This window comes from Mauremys reevesii, linkage group 2 (assembly GCF_016161935.1).
Source record: "Mauremys reevesii isolate NIE-2019 linkage group 2, ASM1616193v1, whole genome shotgun sequence".
Lineage (NCBI taxonomy): Eukaryota > Metazoa > Chordata > Testudines > Geoemydidae > Mauremys > Mauremys reevesii.
Window position 1 is genome coordinate 160,650,832 of NC_052624.1, and position 15,608 is coordinate 160,666,439.

At 42.7% G+C, this 15,608-nt stretch overlaps 1 protein-coding gene across 5 annotated transcripts in view; it reads right to left on the reverse strand.

The window, feature by feature from the left end:
• Positions 1-15,608, reverse strand: part of ZMAT4 (zinc finger matrin-type 4) — a 162,692-nt gene that overhangs the window by 27,145 nt on the left and 119,939 nt on the right. Inside the window, exon 8 of one of the 5 annotated variants that reach the window (XM_039521796.1) lies at positions 290-430. The exons of the other annotated variants lie outside the window; for them this stretch is intronic. Within the exon in view, the coding sequence (XP_039377730.1) occupies positions 414-430 (17 nt within the window). The 3' untranslated portion in view covers positions 290-413. Of the gene's footprint in view, positions 1-289; positions 431-15,608 lie in introns of those variants that run through there. 5 annotated transcript variants of the gene reach the window in all.

Sequence of the window (15,608 nt, forward strand, 5' to 3'; positions counted from 1 at the left end):
ACCTTCTTACTCAACAGATCTGCTCCCTGTGCATGGAGTCCAGTCTGACTCCGGTGTCCAGTCAACACAGGTAGGAGACTGAGCTGGATCCTGCTCCCTCTTGTGCATCGATGTCAACAATATTGTTTCCTACGGTATAAGCAGGTTCAACCTGTGCAAAGCTGCTGAAGGAAACTGGGCACTCAGGTGTTGCCGTAAAGGAATCACACGCAGGTGTACTGGCAAGAAAGTGCTCTTTACTTCATGGTACCAGTCAGTTGGCATTGGTCAAGTTTACAACCCTGTTACATGGCAAGGGTCAGTATCCCCAGACTCTTAGTGGCTACTCTTACAGTCACTCAGCTCATAATTTGGCTTACAGAGCCCTTATTACTGATGTATGAGAAGGAAAGGACTCAACTTGCTTTCAGCTCCTACACTGTTTGCAGGGCTGAAAAGAAAAAAGAAATAACCTTTAGTTTGTTTGAAAGGAGCAAATTAGGCATGGAGACGATGAGACACAATATAATTCTTAGCATGCCTGGGTCCCAGAAGGAAGATTCCTTTCTCTTTAAAAAGTACACACAACTCAACTCCATTATTCTTCTCTTTGAAAAAACAACATGCAGGTTTCAAAAAAGCATTACAGAAAGTCACTTATGTCAGTCATTTAACATGTTTTCACTGAAAAGGCAGGGAGGAACTGAATATTATGTTAAATGCTTGTATCCCTTGTGGCTGTCCTTGAAAAGGAGATGGTAATCCCAAGGCTTTTTTTCCTATAAGCAAAATTCTACATAAATGAAATACTTAAATACAGATCCTCATGCTTACAATTTCCCTATTTTGTGGCCTCCTTTAGAATTGTGTGTGTAAGAGGGGCTTTTTCTAGGATTAATCTCTCCCCTCCCTTTAAAAAAATATATTTTAACCATCTAATAATTTCCCTGGTATCTCAGACTGTACTATCATTGATATTATACAATGACCTTACAGCAAACTGCTAATGCTACAGTAATTTCACTTATATTCTTTGAACAAGAAAATGAAATTGCAAAGTTCAGAAAGGCTTGGTGGTTGGATTTCTGGTTTGCAGCGATTCATTTGTGTGAAGGTCTGAACAGAACATTTTAAGCTTAACTGAAGAGCTCTGTTTAGAAATGCCAGAGCTGTGGAATTTTTAGCTATGGACTGAGCCCTGTTTTAATTTACCATGTAATGGTGACCTCTTAACTTTCCACAGTATTTTTTTCCCCCACAGACACAGGTATACAAGTATGCACTTCAAATATTTAAAACTATAAAAAGAAAAAGTTGCAGTAATTCAGTCAGAATATGTAATATATGGCATCCTTAAATTTGATCTATTTGTGGCTAATATATAATTATATAGGGCTTTTTTCCCCCACTCTGCTGTGAGCCCTATAAAATCACCAGTTCTAACAAAAAAATTCATTTTTGTCTATTACATGTTCATAACGATGTTCTGATTTTCTCTAGTGTTTTTTAATTTATTTATATGGCTTCTAATCACTGCAGTATCTAGGGATGATGTTGGTAGACATACAACCGAGAGTATTACTTCAGATTAAAAAACAAGAAGTAGTAGGGATGAGAATCTAAATATTCCAAAAGTTAATAGAATTTACTGAACAAGTGGCTATTTCTTATGGGATTCTAAACTTGGTCATGATTGGGCATATAATTATGGACTACTTCTTGCCCCATTCATTTTGATTTTGGCAAATCTGGTGATATGGCTGTTATCACATACCAACAAAACTCTTATAGTTTATTATTTTGCTTTTCACTCAAAGGGCCAATTTTCACTTGGAAATCGGCCAATTTTTGTGGAAAAATAGTCTCAAAATATGGCTATTATCTGGCAAAACAGGCCCATTTTTGAATTTGGAATAAAATACAAACTGAAATGTCAAGTACTTGAATCATCTCTAATTTCAACACCGGGATGACATGTGAAGTATGAATTTGGCAGGGTTGGCTTTGGGTTTAGTCAGGATATGAAAAACAGAGTGGGAATGAAAAGTCCCCCACAGAATCAGATTGAATGAATGTTGAGAAATAGGGCCATTTTTCTCCCAAGTGGACAACACATCAAGGTAGAGGATTTTCCTGATTCAACTTTCTATCCTGAACTTCAAAAGTTAAAAATTTCTGCCATGTGTAATAATTTAGACTTAACGTTTTGCCATTTTTCTCAAGTAGCTTTTCTCCTCTTATTTCTGTCTATATAAAAATAATCACATATCATGTTAAGATCTTCTTTACAAATATTTAAAGGATATTTCATTTGAAGTTCATGGTATTTTTAAAAACACGCAGATGACACTGACGCTGCCAAATAACCACTGCAGTTCTCAACCAGGGGTCCGAGGCCCCCTGGTGGGCCGTGAGCAAGTTTCAAGGGGTCCGCCAAGCAGGGCCGGCATTAGACTCACTGGGACCCAGGGCAGAAAGCCAAAGCTCCACCTCCCTGAGCCCTGCCACTCGGGCCTGAAGCTGAAGCCTGAACAGCTTAGCTACACGGACAGGGCCCACTGTGGCGTGAGGCCCTGAGCAATTGCCCTGCTTGCTACCTCTAATGCCAGCCTTGGTTTTTATATGCAGAAAAACAGTTGTGGCACAATGGGCTGTGGAGTCATTATAGCATGTTGTGGGGGCCTCAGAAAGAAAAATGTGGAGAACCCCTTCTATATAGCATAGAAAATAAAAGGATTCAGCGACTCTTCTAAATGCAAGAGGATAGTCCGGACGCTGTCAGGAGCAGAACAGAAACTGCAAACATATGGATGGATGCTCCTATTTCTCAAAGATTGCTCCCAGCACCATAGCAAAGACCAAGCAATGTTCTGCATTTATAGCTCAACGCTCCCTCTGGAGCTATTAGTATCTATTTCTCCACCTCACTGCAAATGGAGGCAAAGAGACCAACATAGTCTTGTCACAGTGATGGGGGAACAACAAGACTGAATAATCCCTACTGACACCAAATGCTCTTCAAAACCTCTTTTTGCAAACTGGGGCTTTCAATGAAGCCAGGTTTTAAACTTTTAGTCAGCAATCAGGACTGCAGTGATAGGAAGTTGGTAACACTTTACATTAAGGTAATAAGGTTTTAATGCTCCGTTGCTAGTTGAACAGCATATACTAACAGTCTTGTTGAATCGTAATTACTTGTGTAGGTGGAAGCATTGCCAGCAATTATAGCTCTTAACTGGGGACACTGAAAGCTTTTTTCCCAGAAGGAAAAGTCCTGTGTCAAAGTTATAGAGTATGATTAATAGCAGGATCCTGTCCTACACATCAGTCAACCAGCATGCAGAAGTTTCCAAAGTCCTAAGGCATTCTTAATGTACTTAGTGTCATCTCATCCTATGCTGAGATTTACAGCTGGGATGTCTTGTTTTCCTCCTGCTAGAACATTTGATTGTAGAAAGAATAGATTGATTTATATTAATATACATATTCATTTCAGCATTAGATATATGTGCACACATTTTAGATATACCGCTATAAAAACAAACAATTCACTTGGTGAAAAATAAAGAATTGGAATGACATTAAAAACGTCATTGGGCAAATTTCATACGAAGCGTGCTCCTTTCATACGTGTTCGGGCTGTGAGTGTCAGATCAATTTCCAAATTTCTCTCCCCTATCACTCATGAAGCAGCACGCTCATACCATGAGTCAGAGTTCTGATGGTGCGTGTGCACACAATACAAACCACAGGCCTGCTGCTGTCTCCCACTGAAGTAAATGGTTGTCTTCACTGGGAGCGAGACCACTGCAGAGGCTTTAGCAGTTCTGAGGTTATAAATTTGCTGTCAACATAACAACGTTAACACTTTTTGGCCAAGTATAACTGGATCCACCTCTTTCCTCCTTACTACAACTCAATGACCATTTATTTAAAAAGTTGCATGCCACCTTTTGACGATATCACCCAGAACCATCTAAGTGTGAAAACTGGTGATACAGAGAGAGAATGGCCACTGAAACAAGCAAATCTTTCTCAAAGGCAATAAGACCTTTCTAGAACATTTAAAGGGGTTAAAATAATAAGGAATTCCATCTGACTATTTAAATTGCTTCTTCTATATATGGAAATAGGAAATCATTATTTGGATGCTAAGAGGCAGAAAAGTCAAGCTTTCCTTCTACTGCAGTCTGATTCAAAAATGGAAATGCACAAAAAAAGAAACCCTTACCCTGTTCATTGAACTGGAAGACCCTTGGTCATTGGTAATTTAAATTACAAAAGGAACTCACTAGCTTTTGCAGTGTTAACAAATCAGAGCTTTCCCAGACTACGTAATTGCATTAGTCTGAGGCAAGTTCAGCAAGTATGTATATCTCTGTCCTCGACACTGGATGAAATGACAGTTTCAAGGACATAAAAGCATATACGTGTATCCAAAGGTCCAGATTTATTTTCCAGTGACTCCAGCAGTGTCAGAACATTTAGTAAAAGTTGCTGTAAAGAATATTAAGTCAATCAGCATTTGAGGTACTGTGACTGCAGCAGACCACTCAAAAGAGCACAACACACTCATTGTGCCATCTAAGCCATTCAATCTTCTCCTGCGCCTCATTTTATGATTATCTCCTTTGAGACAGACTAGTTTAAGTGCTGAAGGTAATTGGTAAGATCCAACAGATGTCAAATCAAATTTCTCCACAAAAAAAAATCTTTTCAGAAATCCATCTCTTAAAGCAAGCAAAGATGGGAAGAGAGAAATGCTCCAATCTTTAAACACGGGCTAATTGCTTGTATGTACTGTGTGGGAAATGAATAGAGTAGTACTGGCCTCTCAAGTAAAAAGTGAACAAGAGAAGCAATGAGACACAGCTTATTGGACCAGCCCAAGTCCCTCCCTTCCTCAGATGTTGACTGGTTACAGGGACTAGTTGAGAACTAGATGAATGGCTGGACTGATCCACTATGACAATTCCTGTGTTGCTAAGAAGCATCTTCAGACCTCGAGAGATTCTTCAGGAGCTTCCATAATCATAGTGATGGAATGACTATGCTTCTCCTACTCCTATAAAATTCTGTCTGGAAGCTGCCCTTACCAATTACTTATTCACTGTAAAACGTATTTAAAGCCACGTGGAAGGGAAATGCACCTCCTATATTGAGTTAGGGCCTGATTTTTTTAAAACTTGTGCATTATACACAGGAGTAGACCTCTCTTCTGTGAGTGAGTAGCCAACTTAAAAAATCAACAAGACTACTGTACTCAGGTGAAAAAGGACTTTCTGATGTTTGCAACTTTAAGTCCCCCCAAATGCTGCATATATTATTAGAGAACCATTCCAATTCTTTATAATAATCTCCTTCTCCATACATCACCAAAGATTAATTAATGATGAGTTTCAAAGCTTTCTGCTCTAGCTGACTATTTACTTGGACCAATCATGTCTCCTATCTTCTCTTACTACAGAGCTTTCAGCCATCTTGTGGCACCTAATTTGGCAGTACAATTTGTAACTTTACTCTTTTTGCAGTCTACATTAGCACAATGAGTCAGAGACACTGTATTTGTCACAGATATTCTCAAATACACCTCATTGTGGCTCAAGCGCCTTTCTAGTCTGTATTTGTTTCTCTATAGGGACATGTGTGATTATACACACCCTGCTGCTTATTCTTTTTAAATGTATCCCTGATAATATGGGGTCATATCTTCTCTAGCACATGATTTACAGCTGTGGATTAGGCAAATATTAGAACCACATAGGATTTTATTACAACAATAGATCATTATAGCACCAGATAGTCTGACAAAAATAAGAGCCCAACAAATAGACATGACACACTGAGGTCCTTTCCTAAAACTGGAAATATTGCCTAGGTGGTTATTCCAGCCAAGAGAACAATGACATTGGACAGGGAGAACAAGGTTGCACCATCATTGGGATCCTGCTAGGATGTTACAGACACCGTCAGACATGTTAAATGCACAGCTTTTTAGTGCAATTCTTCATCTCATGGGCAGCATCGTGCCGAATATGCTGATCAGATAACAATGCCTAGTGTGCTGGCTAAAATGCTAGCAAATGGGTTTGTTTTCCATAATGCTGGATTATGATTTTTTTAAAATCAAGCCAATGTATTCACTAGAACTGGCAAGGTCTGATACAAAGTGAGACTGACGTAAAGATTCTCCCTTTTTAAATATCATTTAGAGGCCTCATCCTGCCTTGATTTTCACCAGATACTTTAAGAGTCATAGCTAGTGGACATAGTGTCCTGGACAAATACTTGTGTGTCCTCCATTACTCCATTCTGCCTCTCCTCTTGAGGAAGCAGACAATGGACCGGAATGCAAAGTCTACTTCGCCACCTATGCTTTAGGCTTGAGATGCTTACATTCCGAGCAGTGTGATTTCATGGGTAATCCCTCATTTGCTAATCTCTCATAATAAAAAATTTATTGTGCAGAAATATTCACTACATAACAATTCTATTTTTTAATAAAACCCCTTAATTTCAAACTTAATCCAGCCAAGAATTTTGCCACATGCAGTCTGCAGCAATATTGTACATTTAGCTGCTACTGTGTATGCACCAAATGATTCCAAGATCCATTACTCTTTGTTATTTAGTGTGTTCACTTGAATGCATGTAACTGTTTAATTTAAGACATTCATTTAGCACAGTTGTCTTGAGCTGCAATTACCTTTGTGCAATGCAACCATCATTTTTACACATAAAAATATAGTGTCAGTGATGTCACATAACTCATCCTCCTGTAAAAGCCTCCCAAGTACTTGTCGATGATGCAGGCAATCATGCCGGAAAGGATACTGCTTGATTTATTCTGCAGTCTAGTTCCGTAAAGATGAATCTCACTCATGCTTTCAAATTTGTTTGACTCACTCATGCTGAGTCTAAGTTCTACACTTTGAAGTGTTTTGGAAGGTCATCTTGGACTATAATATGTTACTTCTCTGTTCTTGAAGTAATGAGTAAGACTTCCTGTGAACCTGATGAATTACATATGCAAGCTGTTTGTGCACATAAATCCAGCTATTCCCTGTGATTATCAGGTGCTTCTGAACAGTTTTCTGCTACTTTTAAAATCAGAGCAATAATGCCAGAGATTCCACCATGGCCATTCCTTCACTCAGATTATCTTAATTAATACTGCAAGAATATAGCATATAAAATCCTGTGGAAACTGTTTACATGGACAGCATGGACACGAATATTGAAAGTGTGTTTCATATCAGTTATTTGCACATTCCTTAATAAGGCAAAAATTAAAATTTTACTTTGTTTTTTTTTCCCCCAGCAACTAAGGAATCCAATGGTAAAGCCCTTGTGGATAAAGTCTAGAGTCATACATTGCTTGGAGAAATTTCTACTTCTCTCTCTTCAAAGCAGTAAACTTGAACCTGATTTTAACATGAGCTGAGGATTTTGTTCATTTTTCTCCCAATCAACTAGGCACAGTGGGCCAAATCCCTAGCTGGAATAAATTAGCTCAATTGAAATAGTGTACCAATAATGACATTAGTACAGACAAATCAATGGAGGTACCCCACTTTACATCAGCTGAGGATCTGGGTCAGTGCCAGCATATTAGTTGCACTGTTGCATCTTTTGTCGGTTACCAAAGCACCTCTAGCCAGCAAGAACACAGCAATTTATAGGGGATTCCATTTTAGCCTCTTGACCAATATATGCTGGCAAGCATATTATATATATATATATGTGTCTGATCAGGAGTTGAGAGGTTTTCCAGCCCAGGGCCCTGTGGATTGCAGCTGTCTATAGTGCCTCCTGTGCTGCTGCATGACAGCTACAACTCCTGGGCTATTTCACCATGGCCTCCTCCAAACACCTACTTTATCCCACACAGGACCCCTCTCCTGGTGTCTGATAATGTGTACTCCTCAATCCTCAGCAGTACACCTCTCTCACTCAGCTCGTGTCTTGATTAACCTGGAGCAACTGCCATATTGATATCCTATCAATAAAATGTATTCTCTGCAGCATATATACATTAGTATGCATTAAGCAGAAAAGCTGGCCTGTATCCGGTGATGAGGGCCTGGGCCAGAGCCGCTCTGCTTCCCATGAATCAGCAGAACCAGACAACCGGTTCCCAGCTCACCACTGCCTGTATCTTTACTTAGAGGAGCTATCCAAGAATGCTCCATTGTGACCGCTCTGGACAGCACTTTGAACTCCGATGCACTAGCCAGGTAGACAGGAAAAGCCCCGGGAACTTTTGAATTTCATTTCCTGTTTGGTCAGCGTGGCGAACTCAGCAGCACAGGTGACCATGCAGTCCCCCCAGAATTGTAGAGCATAGAATGTTTAGATTAGAAGGCAAAAAAAACTGCACCCACAATGACATGTTTTCCGAGCTCATGCAGTCCACCCGCACTGATAGGGCACAGCTTAATGCATGGAGGCATTCAGTGGCAGAGGCCAGGAGGCTAATGGAGGAGCAAATGGACATGAGCAAACAGACATGATGAAGCATCTGTTGGAGCTGCAAGAAAGCCAACAAGAGCACAGACCCCCACTGCATCCACTGTATAACCACCTACCCCTCTCCCCATGTTCCATTGCCAGCCACTCCACTCCAGAGGATGGATCAAGCAACAGAAGGCTGTCATTCAAACAGTTTGATTTTGGCTACCTTGTCTGTTATCTCATCATTTTTTTAAAATTAATAAAGAAAGAATGCACAATTTCAAAACAATAGCTACTTTATTTCGAAGGGGGGAGTGTGGTTGGCTTATAGGGAATTAAAATCAACAAAGGGAGCAGGTTTGCATCAAGGAGAAACACACACAACTGTCACACCGAAGCCTGGCCAGCCATGAAACTGGTTTTCAAAACCTCTCTGATGCGCAGTGTGCCTTGCTGTGCTCTTCTAATCGCCCGGGTGTCTGGCTGCTCAAAATCAGATGCCAGGCGATTTGCCTCAACCTCTTACTCTCACAGATATTATGGAGCACACAGCAAGCAGCAATAACAATGGAAATGTTTGTTGCGCTGAGATCTGACCAACAGTGCCAGCATGCTTTTAAACATCCAAAGGCACATTCTACCACCATTCTGCACTTGCTCAGCCTATAGTTGAACTTGCTGCCAGCTGGGAGAGCAGCCTGAGGCAGAAGCCTCCAGCTCGCATGATATTCCAGGCAGGACTGAATCTCCGTGAGACAAAACTTAAAGAAGAGAATGACCTGGAGTCTCTGGCTCCCATTCGGTACTCCAAGAGGAGGATAGCCATGTCTGTCCAGGCGACCCTGATTGACCTCACTGAGGAGGATTCCAAGGAGTCCTCCCAGAGCAGCAGTACCACGTCTGCCAGCAGCACCCAGGAGGACCAGAACAGATCCCCCGAGCTCCCCACTGGGGAGCAGGAGAGCAGAGTTGCAGCAGAAGCGGTGGAGCCGTACACCATACCCTGGAGGTTGCTAGGAGCCGGGCAAGGAAGACGTTCCCAGAGCCCCCGGCCAAGCTACATGTTCGACGAGGATGGGAACCAGTCCTACTGCACCGTCTGCTGCGAAGGCAAGGAGCTGCTGCTGTGTAGCAATGCCAGCTGCTGCAGGTGCTTCTGTGTCGAATGCTTGGAGGTCCTGGTAGGGCAAGGTACCTCAGCCAAGACAAAAGAGCAAGAGCCCTGGAGCTGTTACATGTGTCAACCACGGAAGTGCTATGGGGTGTTACAGCGCCGACCAGACTGGAATGTACGGCTGCAAGACTTCTTCACCAGCAACAAAGGACAGGAATGTGATGCACCTAAAATCTAAAAAGGCCCGCACATTTCCAGAGTCATTACCTTTGATAACAGAACGTCAATGATTGCACTGGCTACTTGGATCACAGCAGCCCACAGTAGACTTGCCCACAACAGCAGTGGTGATGGTCAGGGCCAGCTTTAGGCCGATTCAACCGATTCCCCTGAATTGGGCCCCACGCCCAAGAGCTGGTGCACTGTAGCGGGGTGGCCTGGCTTCCCCACAGGGCAATTTAAAGGGCCTGGGCCTCCCAGCAGGGGCTGGAGCCCCAGGCCCTTTAAATTGCCACCAGAGCCCCTCTGCTGGAGCCCTGGGGTAGGGCTGCGGGGCTCTGGGAGCTATTTAAAAAGTCCAGGGCTCCCATTGCTTCTACTGCCCCAGCCCTTTAAATAGCTGCTGGAGCCCCGCCGCTTCCCTAGGGCTCCCTCGGCTATTTAAAGGGCTGAGGTGGTAGAAGCAGGGGAGCCCCGGGCTTTTTAAATAGCCCCTAGAGCAGAGGGCTCGGGGGCTATTTAAAGGGCCGGGGCTCTGACTGCCTCTGCTGCACCCCCTGCTTGCACCAGCCCCGCACTCCCTGCCCTGCCCACAGCCAGCCCCTGCCTGCAGCCAGCCCTTCACCCCCTGCCTGCAGCCATCCCCTGCTGCACCCCCTGCCTACACCAGCCCTGCACCCCCTGTCCTGCCCGCACCAGCCCCACCCTGCCTGCAGCCAGCACTGCACCCCCTGCCAACAGCCAACCTCTGCCACACACCCCTGCGACCCTGCCTGAAGCCAGCCAGCCCCACACACACCCCTGCCTCCCCTGCCCTGCCCACACCAGCCCCGCATCCCCTGCCTGCAGCCAGCCCCTGTCGCACCCCCACTTCCTGAAGCCAGCCAGTCCCGCACTCCTCTGTCTCCAGCCCTGCCGCACCCCCCTGCGGCCCTGCCTGAAGCCAGCCAGCCCACCCCAAACCCCCATCTCCAGCCAGCCCCGCACCCCTTGCCCTGCCTGCAGAGTCAGCCCCTGCCCTGCCTCCATCCAGCCCCATGTCCACTGGTGTCCTGCAGTTCCCAGGGCAGTAACTCTGCACACCTGCTTCAATGAGAGGGTGCAGGGAGCAGCTGGGACCCACACATGGCCATACCCTAGGGTGACCAGACAGCAAGTGTGAAAAATCAGGATGGGGGTGGGAGGTAATAGGAACCTATAAAAGAAAAAGACCCAAAAATCGGGACTGTCACTATAAAATCGGGACATCTGGTCACCCTAGCACACCCCCAGGGAGTGGCAAGGACCCACACATGTGAAACGGAGCTCATTAATAACCGATCAACAGCATATATGATGCAATGTATATAATATATAATTTTATTATTTATATAGTTATGGAAAGTAATTAATACATGGAAGAAATGAAAGGCTTTTTTTAACGTTGTTTTTTTTGTCATCCCTGCCGAGGCCGTGCCAAAAATGTTCGAATTGGGCCCCGCACTTCCTAAAGCTGGCCCTGGTGACGGTGAGCTAAGTGGGCTCCATGCTTGCCATGGTATGGCATCTGCTCGGGTAACCCAGGAAAAAAGGCGCAAAACTATGGTCTGCTGTTGCTTTCACGGAGGGAGGGGCGACTGACGACATGTACCCAAAACCACCCATGACAATGTTTTTGCCCCATCAGGCATTGGGAGCTTAACCCAGAATTCGAATGGGCGACGGAGACTGTGGGATAGCTACCCACAGTGCACCAATCCATAACTCAATGCTAGCCATGGTAGTGAGGACGCACTCCGCCGACTTAATGTGCTTAGTGGGGACATACGCAATTGACTGTATAAAATCGATTTCTAAAAATCAACTTCTATAAAATCAGGCTAATTTCATATTGTAGACATAGCCTTATCCCGTTCCCTTATGTTAAATATCCCAAAACGCCTTGCATTTAATGAAGTAAGCTTTGGCTTAAGTAGATAGGAAAGTTGTCAGGTTTTATCATAACAACAGGCCGGGAGTTACTCTCACAGGCCAGTACTGGAATGTCCCAAAGGAAGAAGACAAGACATATGATTGTTCTACCCTAGTAAAGGCTTACAAGGTGCCGTCACACTTGGTACCTGGAGTGCAGCAGACGTTCAGAATAAAGAGATAAGGGGTACACCATGGTATCAGCAAAACAAAGCAGAAAGCAGATTGGTTAAACTCTAGTTTCTGATGACAACACTACCTTTTACCAGTAAACAGGTAGGGTATAAAAAGATGGCTTTACGGTTGTAGCACACCTTCTGTGTGAGATGAATGTAACAATGCTGCATGAGTCAGGCTCCCAGAGACTGGTACCAGAGAGAACCTTTTTCCTGTGTTACATTGTTATTAGCTTAAAGCAATAAACCTGACTGATACTGATTATTTGGTCTTTTGAATATATTTCATAAGAAACCAAAGTGTGGTTGCACACACACACACACACACACACACACACACTTAACCCTTTCTTTGCTTGACTAGAATATAACACAGTGTAAAACGCATCACTCCTGGCATACAGCATCAGCAGCCCTTTTTGTGACAGCATCCATGACGCTAAATGAGAACGATACAATTCCTGCAGGGGAAAGAGGCTGCAAAATCTCTTAACCAAAATATGTTTTCAGACCGACTTTCACATTAAAAATATTGAAGTGTGAAATTATAGGAATATGACAAAGAGAAATAAAATTAGCTCTGGATAATCTACAAAATGGAACCAGCTTTAAACAGAGAATAAAGGACAACAGTTAACATGGGAACTACAGGGCACAAGATCAAAATTAATGATATTCTGGCTGACTCACTTATAAACACTGCCAGCCTAAAAGGGTGACTTTGTAAGATACAGGTCTTCTAATCAACTGAGGTCTGGACAAAGTGACGTAGCATCCAGTATTAGCGTGGAAGGCCTTTTTGCCACTCAAACAGAGAAGTGCTCACATCAGTAAGAGCAGCTCAAGTTGGGAGTTTTTGTGCTAGTCCCCGAAAGCTCTGTTTAAATAATCATAGAATCATAATGCTAAGACTGTGACCCAAACTGACAGTAGCGAGGAAATCCCAGGCAAGGCTGATCTCGAGCCTTTGATTATTACTCTGTGCACTGAGCTGGATCTAAGAAGGGTGGCTCAAACACCAAGGCTAAACAGAATTTTTCATTTCACATCAAATTTTTTCATTGAAAAATCTCAGTTTTCCACACAAAAATTGTAACGAAATTGTTTTGTTCAAAGTTTTTTTATGGAAGAACAGTTGGATTTTTCGGCAAGCTCTACATAGGGGTCACATTTGGTGCAGGTTTAAATTATTACAGACATATGTCTGCTTGAAGATAGAAGGTGTCATTAACTGTGTCACAACAGTGTTAGCTGCCTTCAGACACCAGCTGACTTTTATGCTTAGGCTCATGCAGAACGTTAATGGCTAGATTTCAAAAGAGCTCAGCGCTTATCAGGTGTATGATGGATACTGAGCTTTTCTGAAGATCTGGCTCTCATTTTGGTGCCTAAATGGAAGCGGAGATCTTTTGAAACTCTTGCTTTAAATCTGCCATGAGCTGCCAGCTGCTAATGCCATGGCATAGCATACTTGGCAGGATGGCTATCTATCTGACCTGGGTATCTGGGCATTTGCACACAAGACATCCCAATAAAAAACAAAACTCTAATGCACCAATAGCCCCACCAAGTACAAGTGCACTGCTGATACTGACACATGACAAAGGAGGACTCTTATCTCTGGACCAAAATGTACCAAGATGTACAAACCTCAAATGCCAAAACACATGCCACCTGTTTTCAAAACTGTTGGCCTTTCCTTCCCTAACTCTTTGCCAGAGAGCATAGATGTCGGAGCATCGGCATAGAACTTCACAGGATTGGTCAAGACAGTTGGAATAGATGGGATGTGGAGAAGGTAAAGTGGTTTCTAAAGGGAAGTGAGCCCAGTTTGATAGTGGTTTTTGTTTCAGTTATACGGGTGAGAAGTAATGAGTCAGAATTAGGAAGAACTTAAAGATTAATGTTCTTTCTGCACTTGTGTTTACCTTTGCACTATCATAACACATCAGAGTTCCCCTCCATGAAACCTGACATATATTCATGTAAAATTGAATAAGTGCCTATACCCTGCAAATAAAATATTAATAAATAAAGTCATTAATGTCATTCTGCATAAAGTGCTTTAAAACACATTCCACAGGAACACTTGTTAAATTCTTTTTCACTAAATAAAAGTGACAGCATAGAACCAAAAGTTCTTATATTGCATATAGAGAAATTATGGCCTGAGGACACACAATAAATCCAACTCTGCCAGAATTTTTTAAGATATATCTGCATCTAATCACTATTGGTTTTTGTTGCTATGGGAATATAGGTGAGTTTTCCAGCGATGACATTCCTTCATAGCCATCTCCATTCCGAAATCTAGAGCCCAGACGACACCAAAAATCACTAGATTTTATTCTAGAGAACCACTGTTGTATTCTCCTTTCTGAGGCAGTATCCCATCACCTCTCCCTGCACCTTTGCATTCCTCCTCCATGCGGAAGCTGAATGGTCTCTGGCAGAAAGCTCCTGTTCCAAGAGGCTAGCTACAGAATTCCATTTTCCCAGCACAAGAAATTCAAGACTGTCTCTGAATTTATGTCCCCATTTTTCTATTTTAAAAAAAATCAGGGTTTTTACTGCTTGGCAGTCAGAGAAATCCAAAGGAAAGACCAGAACAGACTGGTGCCTAGGAAGCATATGGAGAGTTGTACTGGCTCTGTTGCACTATGGCTTCTGGTGGTGTTAGTAGTTAGGCATTCTGCCTGAACTTTTAAATACTTGAATTGGGAAGTTCTCACTCCCAGCAGCCTAGACCTCTTGGTACACTGGTATTAGAGTACGTTGGCACAGCAGTCCCATCCTGAGCTGTTTGGCTGTTCTTCTGGGACGCTGGACCCTATTGAGCAGTTTCCTAAATTGTGATTGAGACTTGTGTGTACCTTTCGCAAGACCTCAGATGAGGCTCTTCTTGCAGACCTTATGGGCAAGGTTAAATAATTTCCCAGAACTGTGCTAAGCATTCTCGTTGGGAAACAATCTATTCCCTCAAAGGTGAAATAAATAAGGAATTGGTAACAGTGGGCTAGAAAGACAATTCTGCCTGATTTTATGCTTTCTAGAAATCTCATTTTCTTTTTTAGCATCTAGGTCTGGTATCATACCAAGTGAGATGTAGAGGCAGCTAATTTGTCATTGTACAGAAGTACATAGAAGTTAAGGTTATAAATACCAACAAGATAAAGTCTTTATATTAAATTATCAGCTCACTCTCTCCATTCAAAGGTATACATAGGACATAGCAAAGGAAAAGACACACAACTCACTCAGTGAAACACAGACATTTCAAAGACTGGACCAGCTTTCAAAGTGAAAGTATTTTGATATATAGTTTCAGCTCATTGCTAGCAATAAGCAGAACCCATAATTAAATTCCCCATAAAAACCCTTTCAAAGACCTGTCAATTTCTCTGCATGGCCTTTGCCCATGCAGTGACCACCTACTTTATAGGAGGAACAAGAGAGATCAGTGAGAAAAAGTGCCAAATGAGAAGCAAAACTGGTGAAACGTGACCTGATGGAGCAAAAAGCAATTTGCTTTATGCTTGGTGAAGTTTGGGGAAAGTTTAAAACTGCCAAACTGGAACTCAATATACCTAAATGCAGCAGCTTCCATTCACTGTTGTTGAATAGTCACATATGTTGGGTAGGAAGATTCCAAACTTTATACTCTTGTTATTATATTTGTAAACTTTTATCGGTTTATGGTTCCACTAAGTCTCACT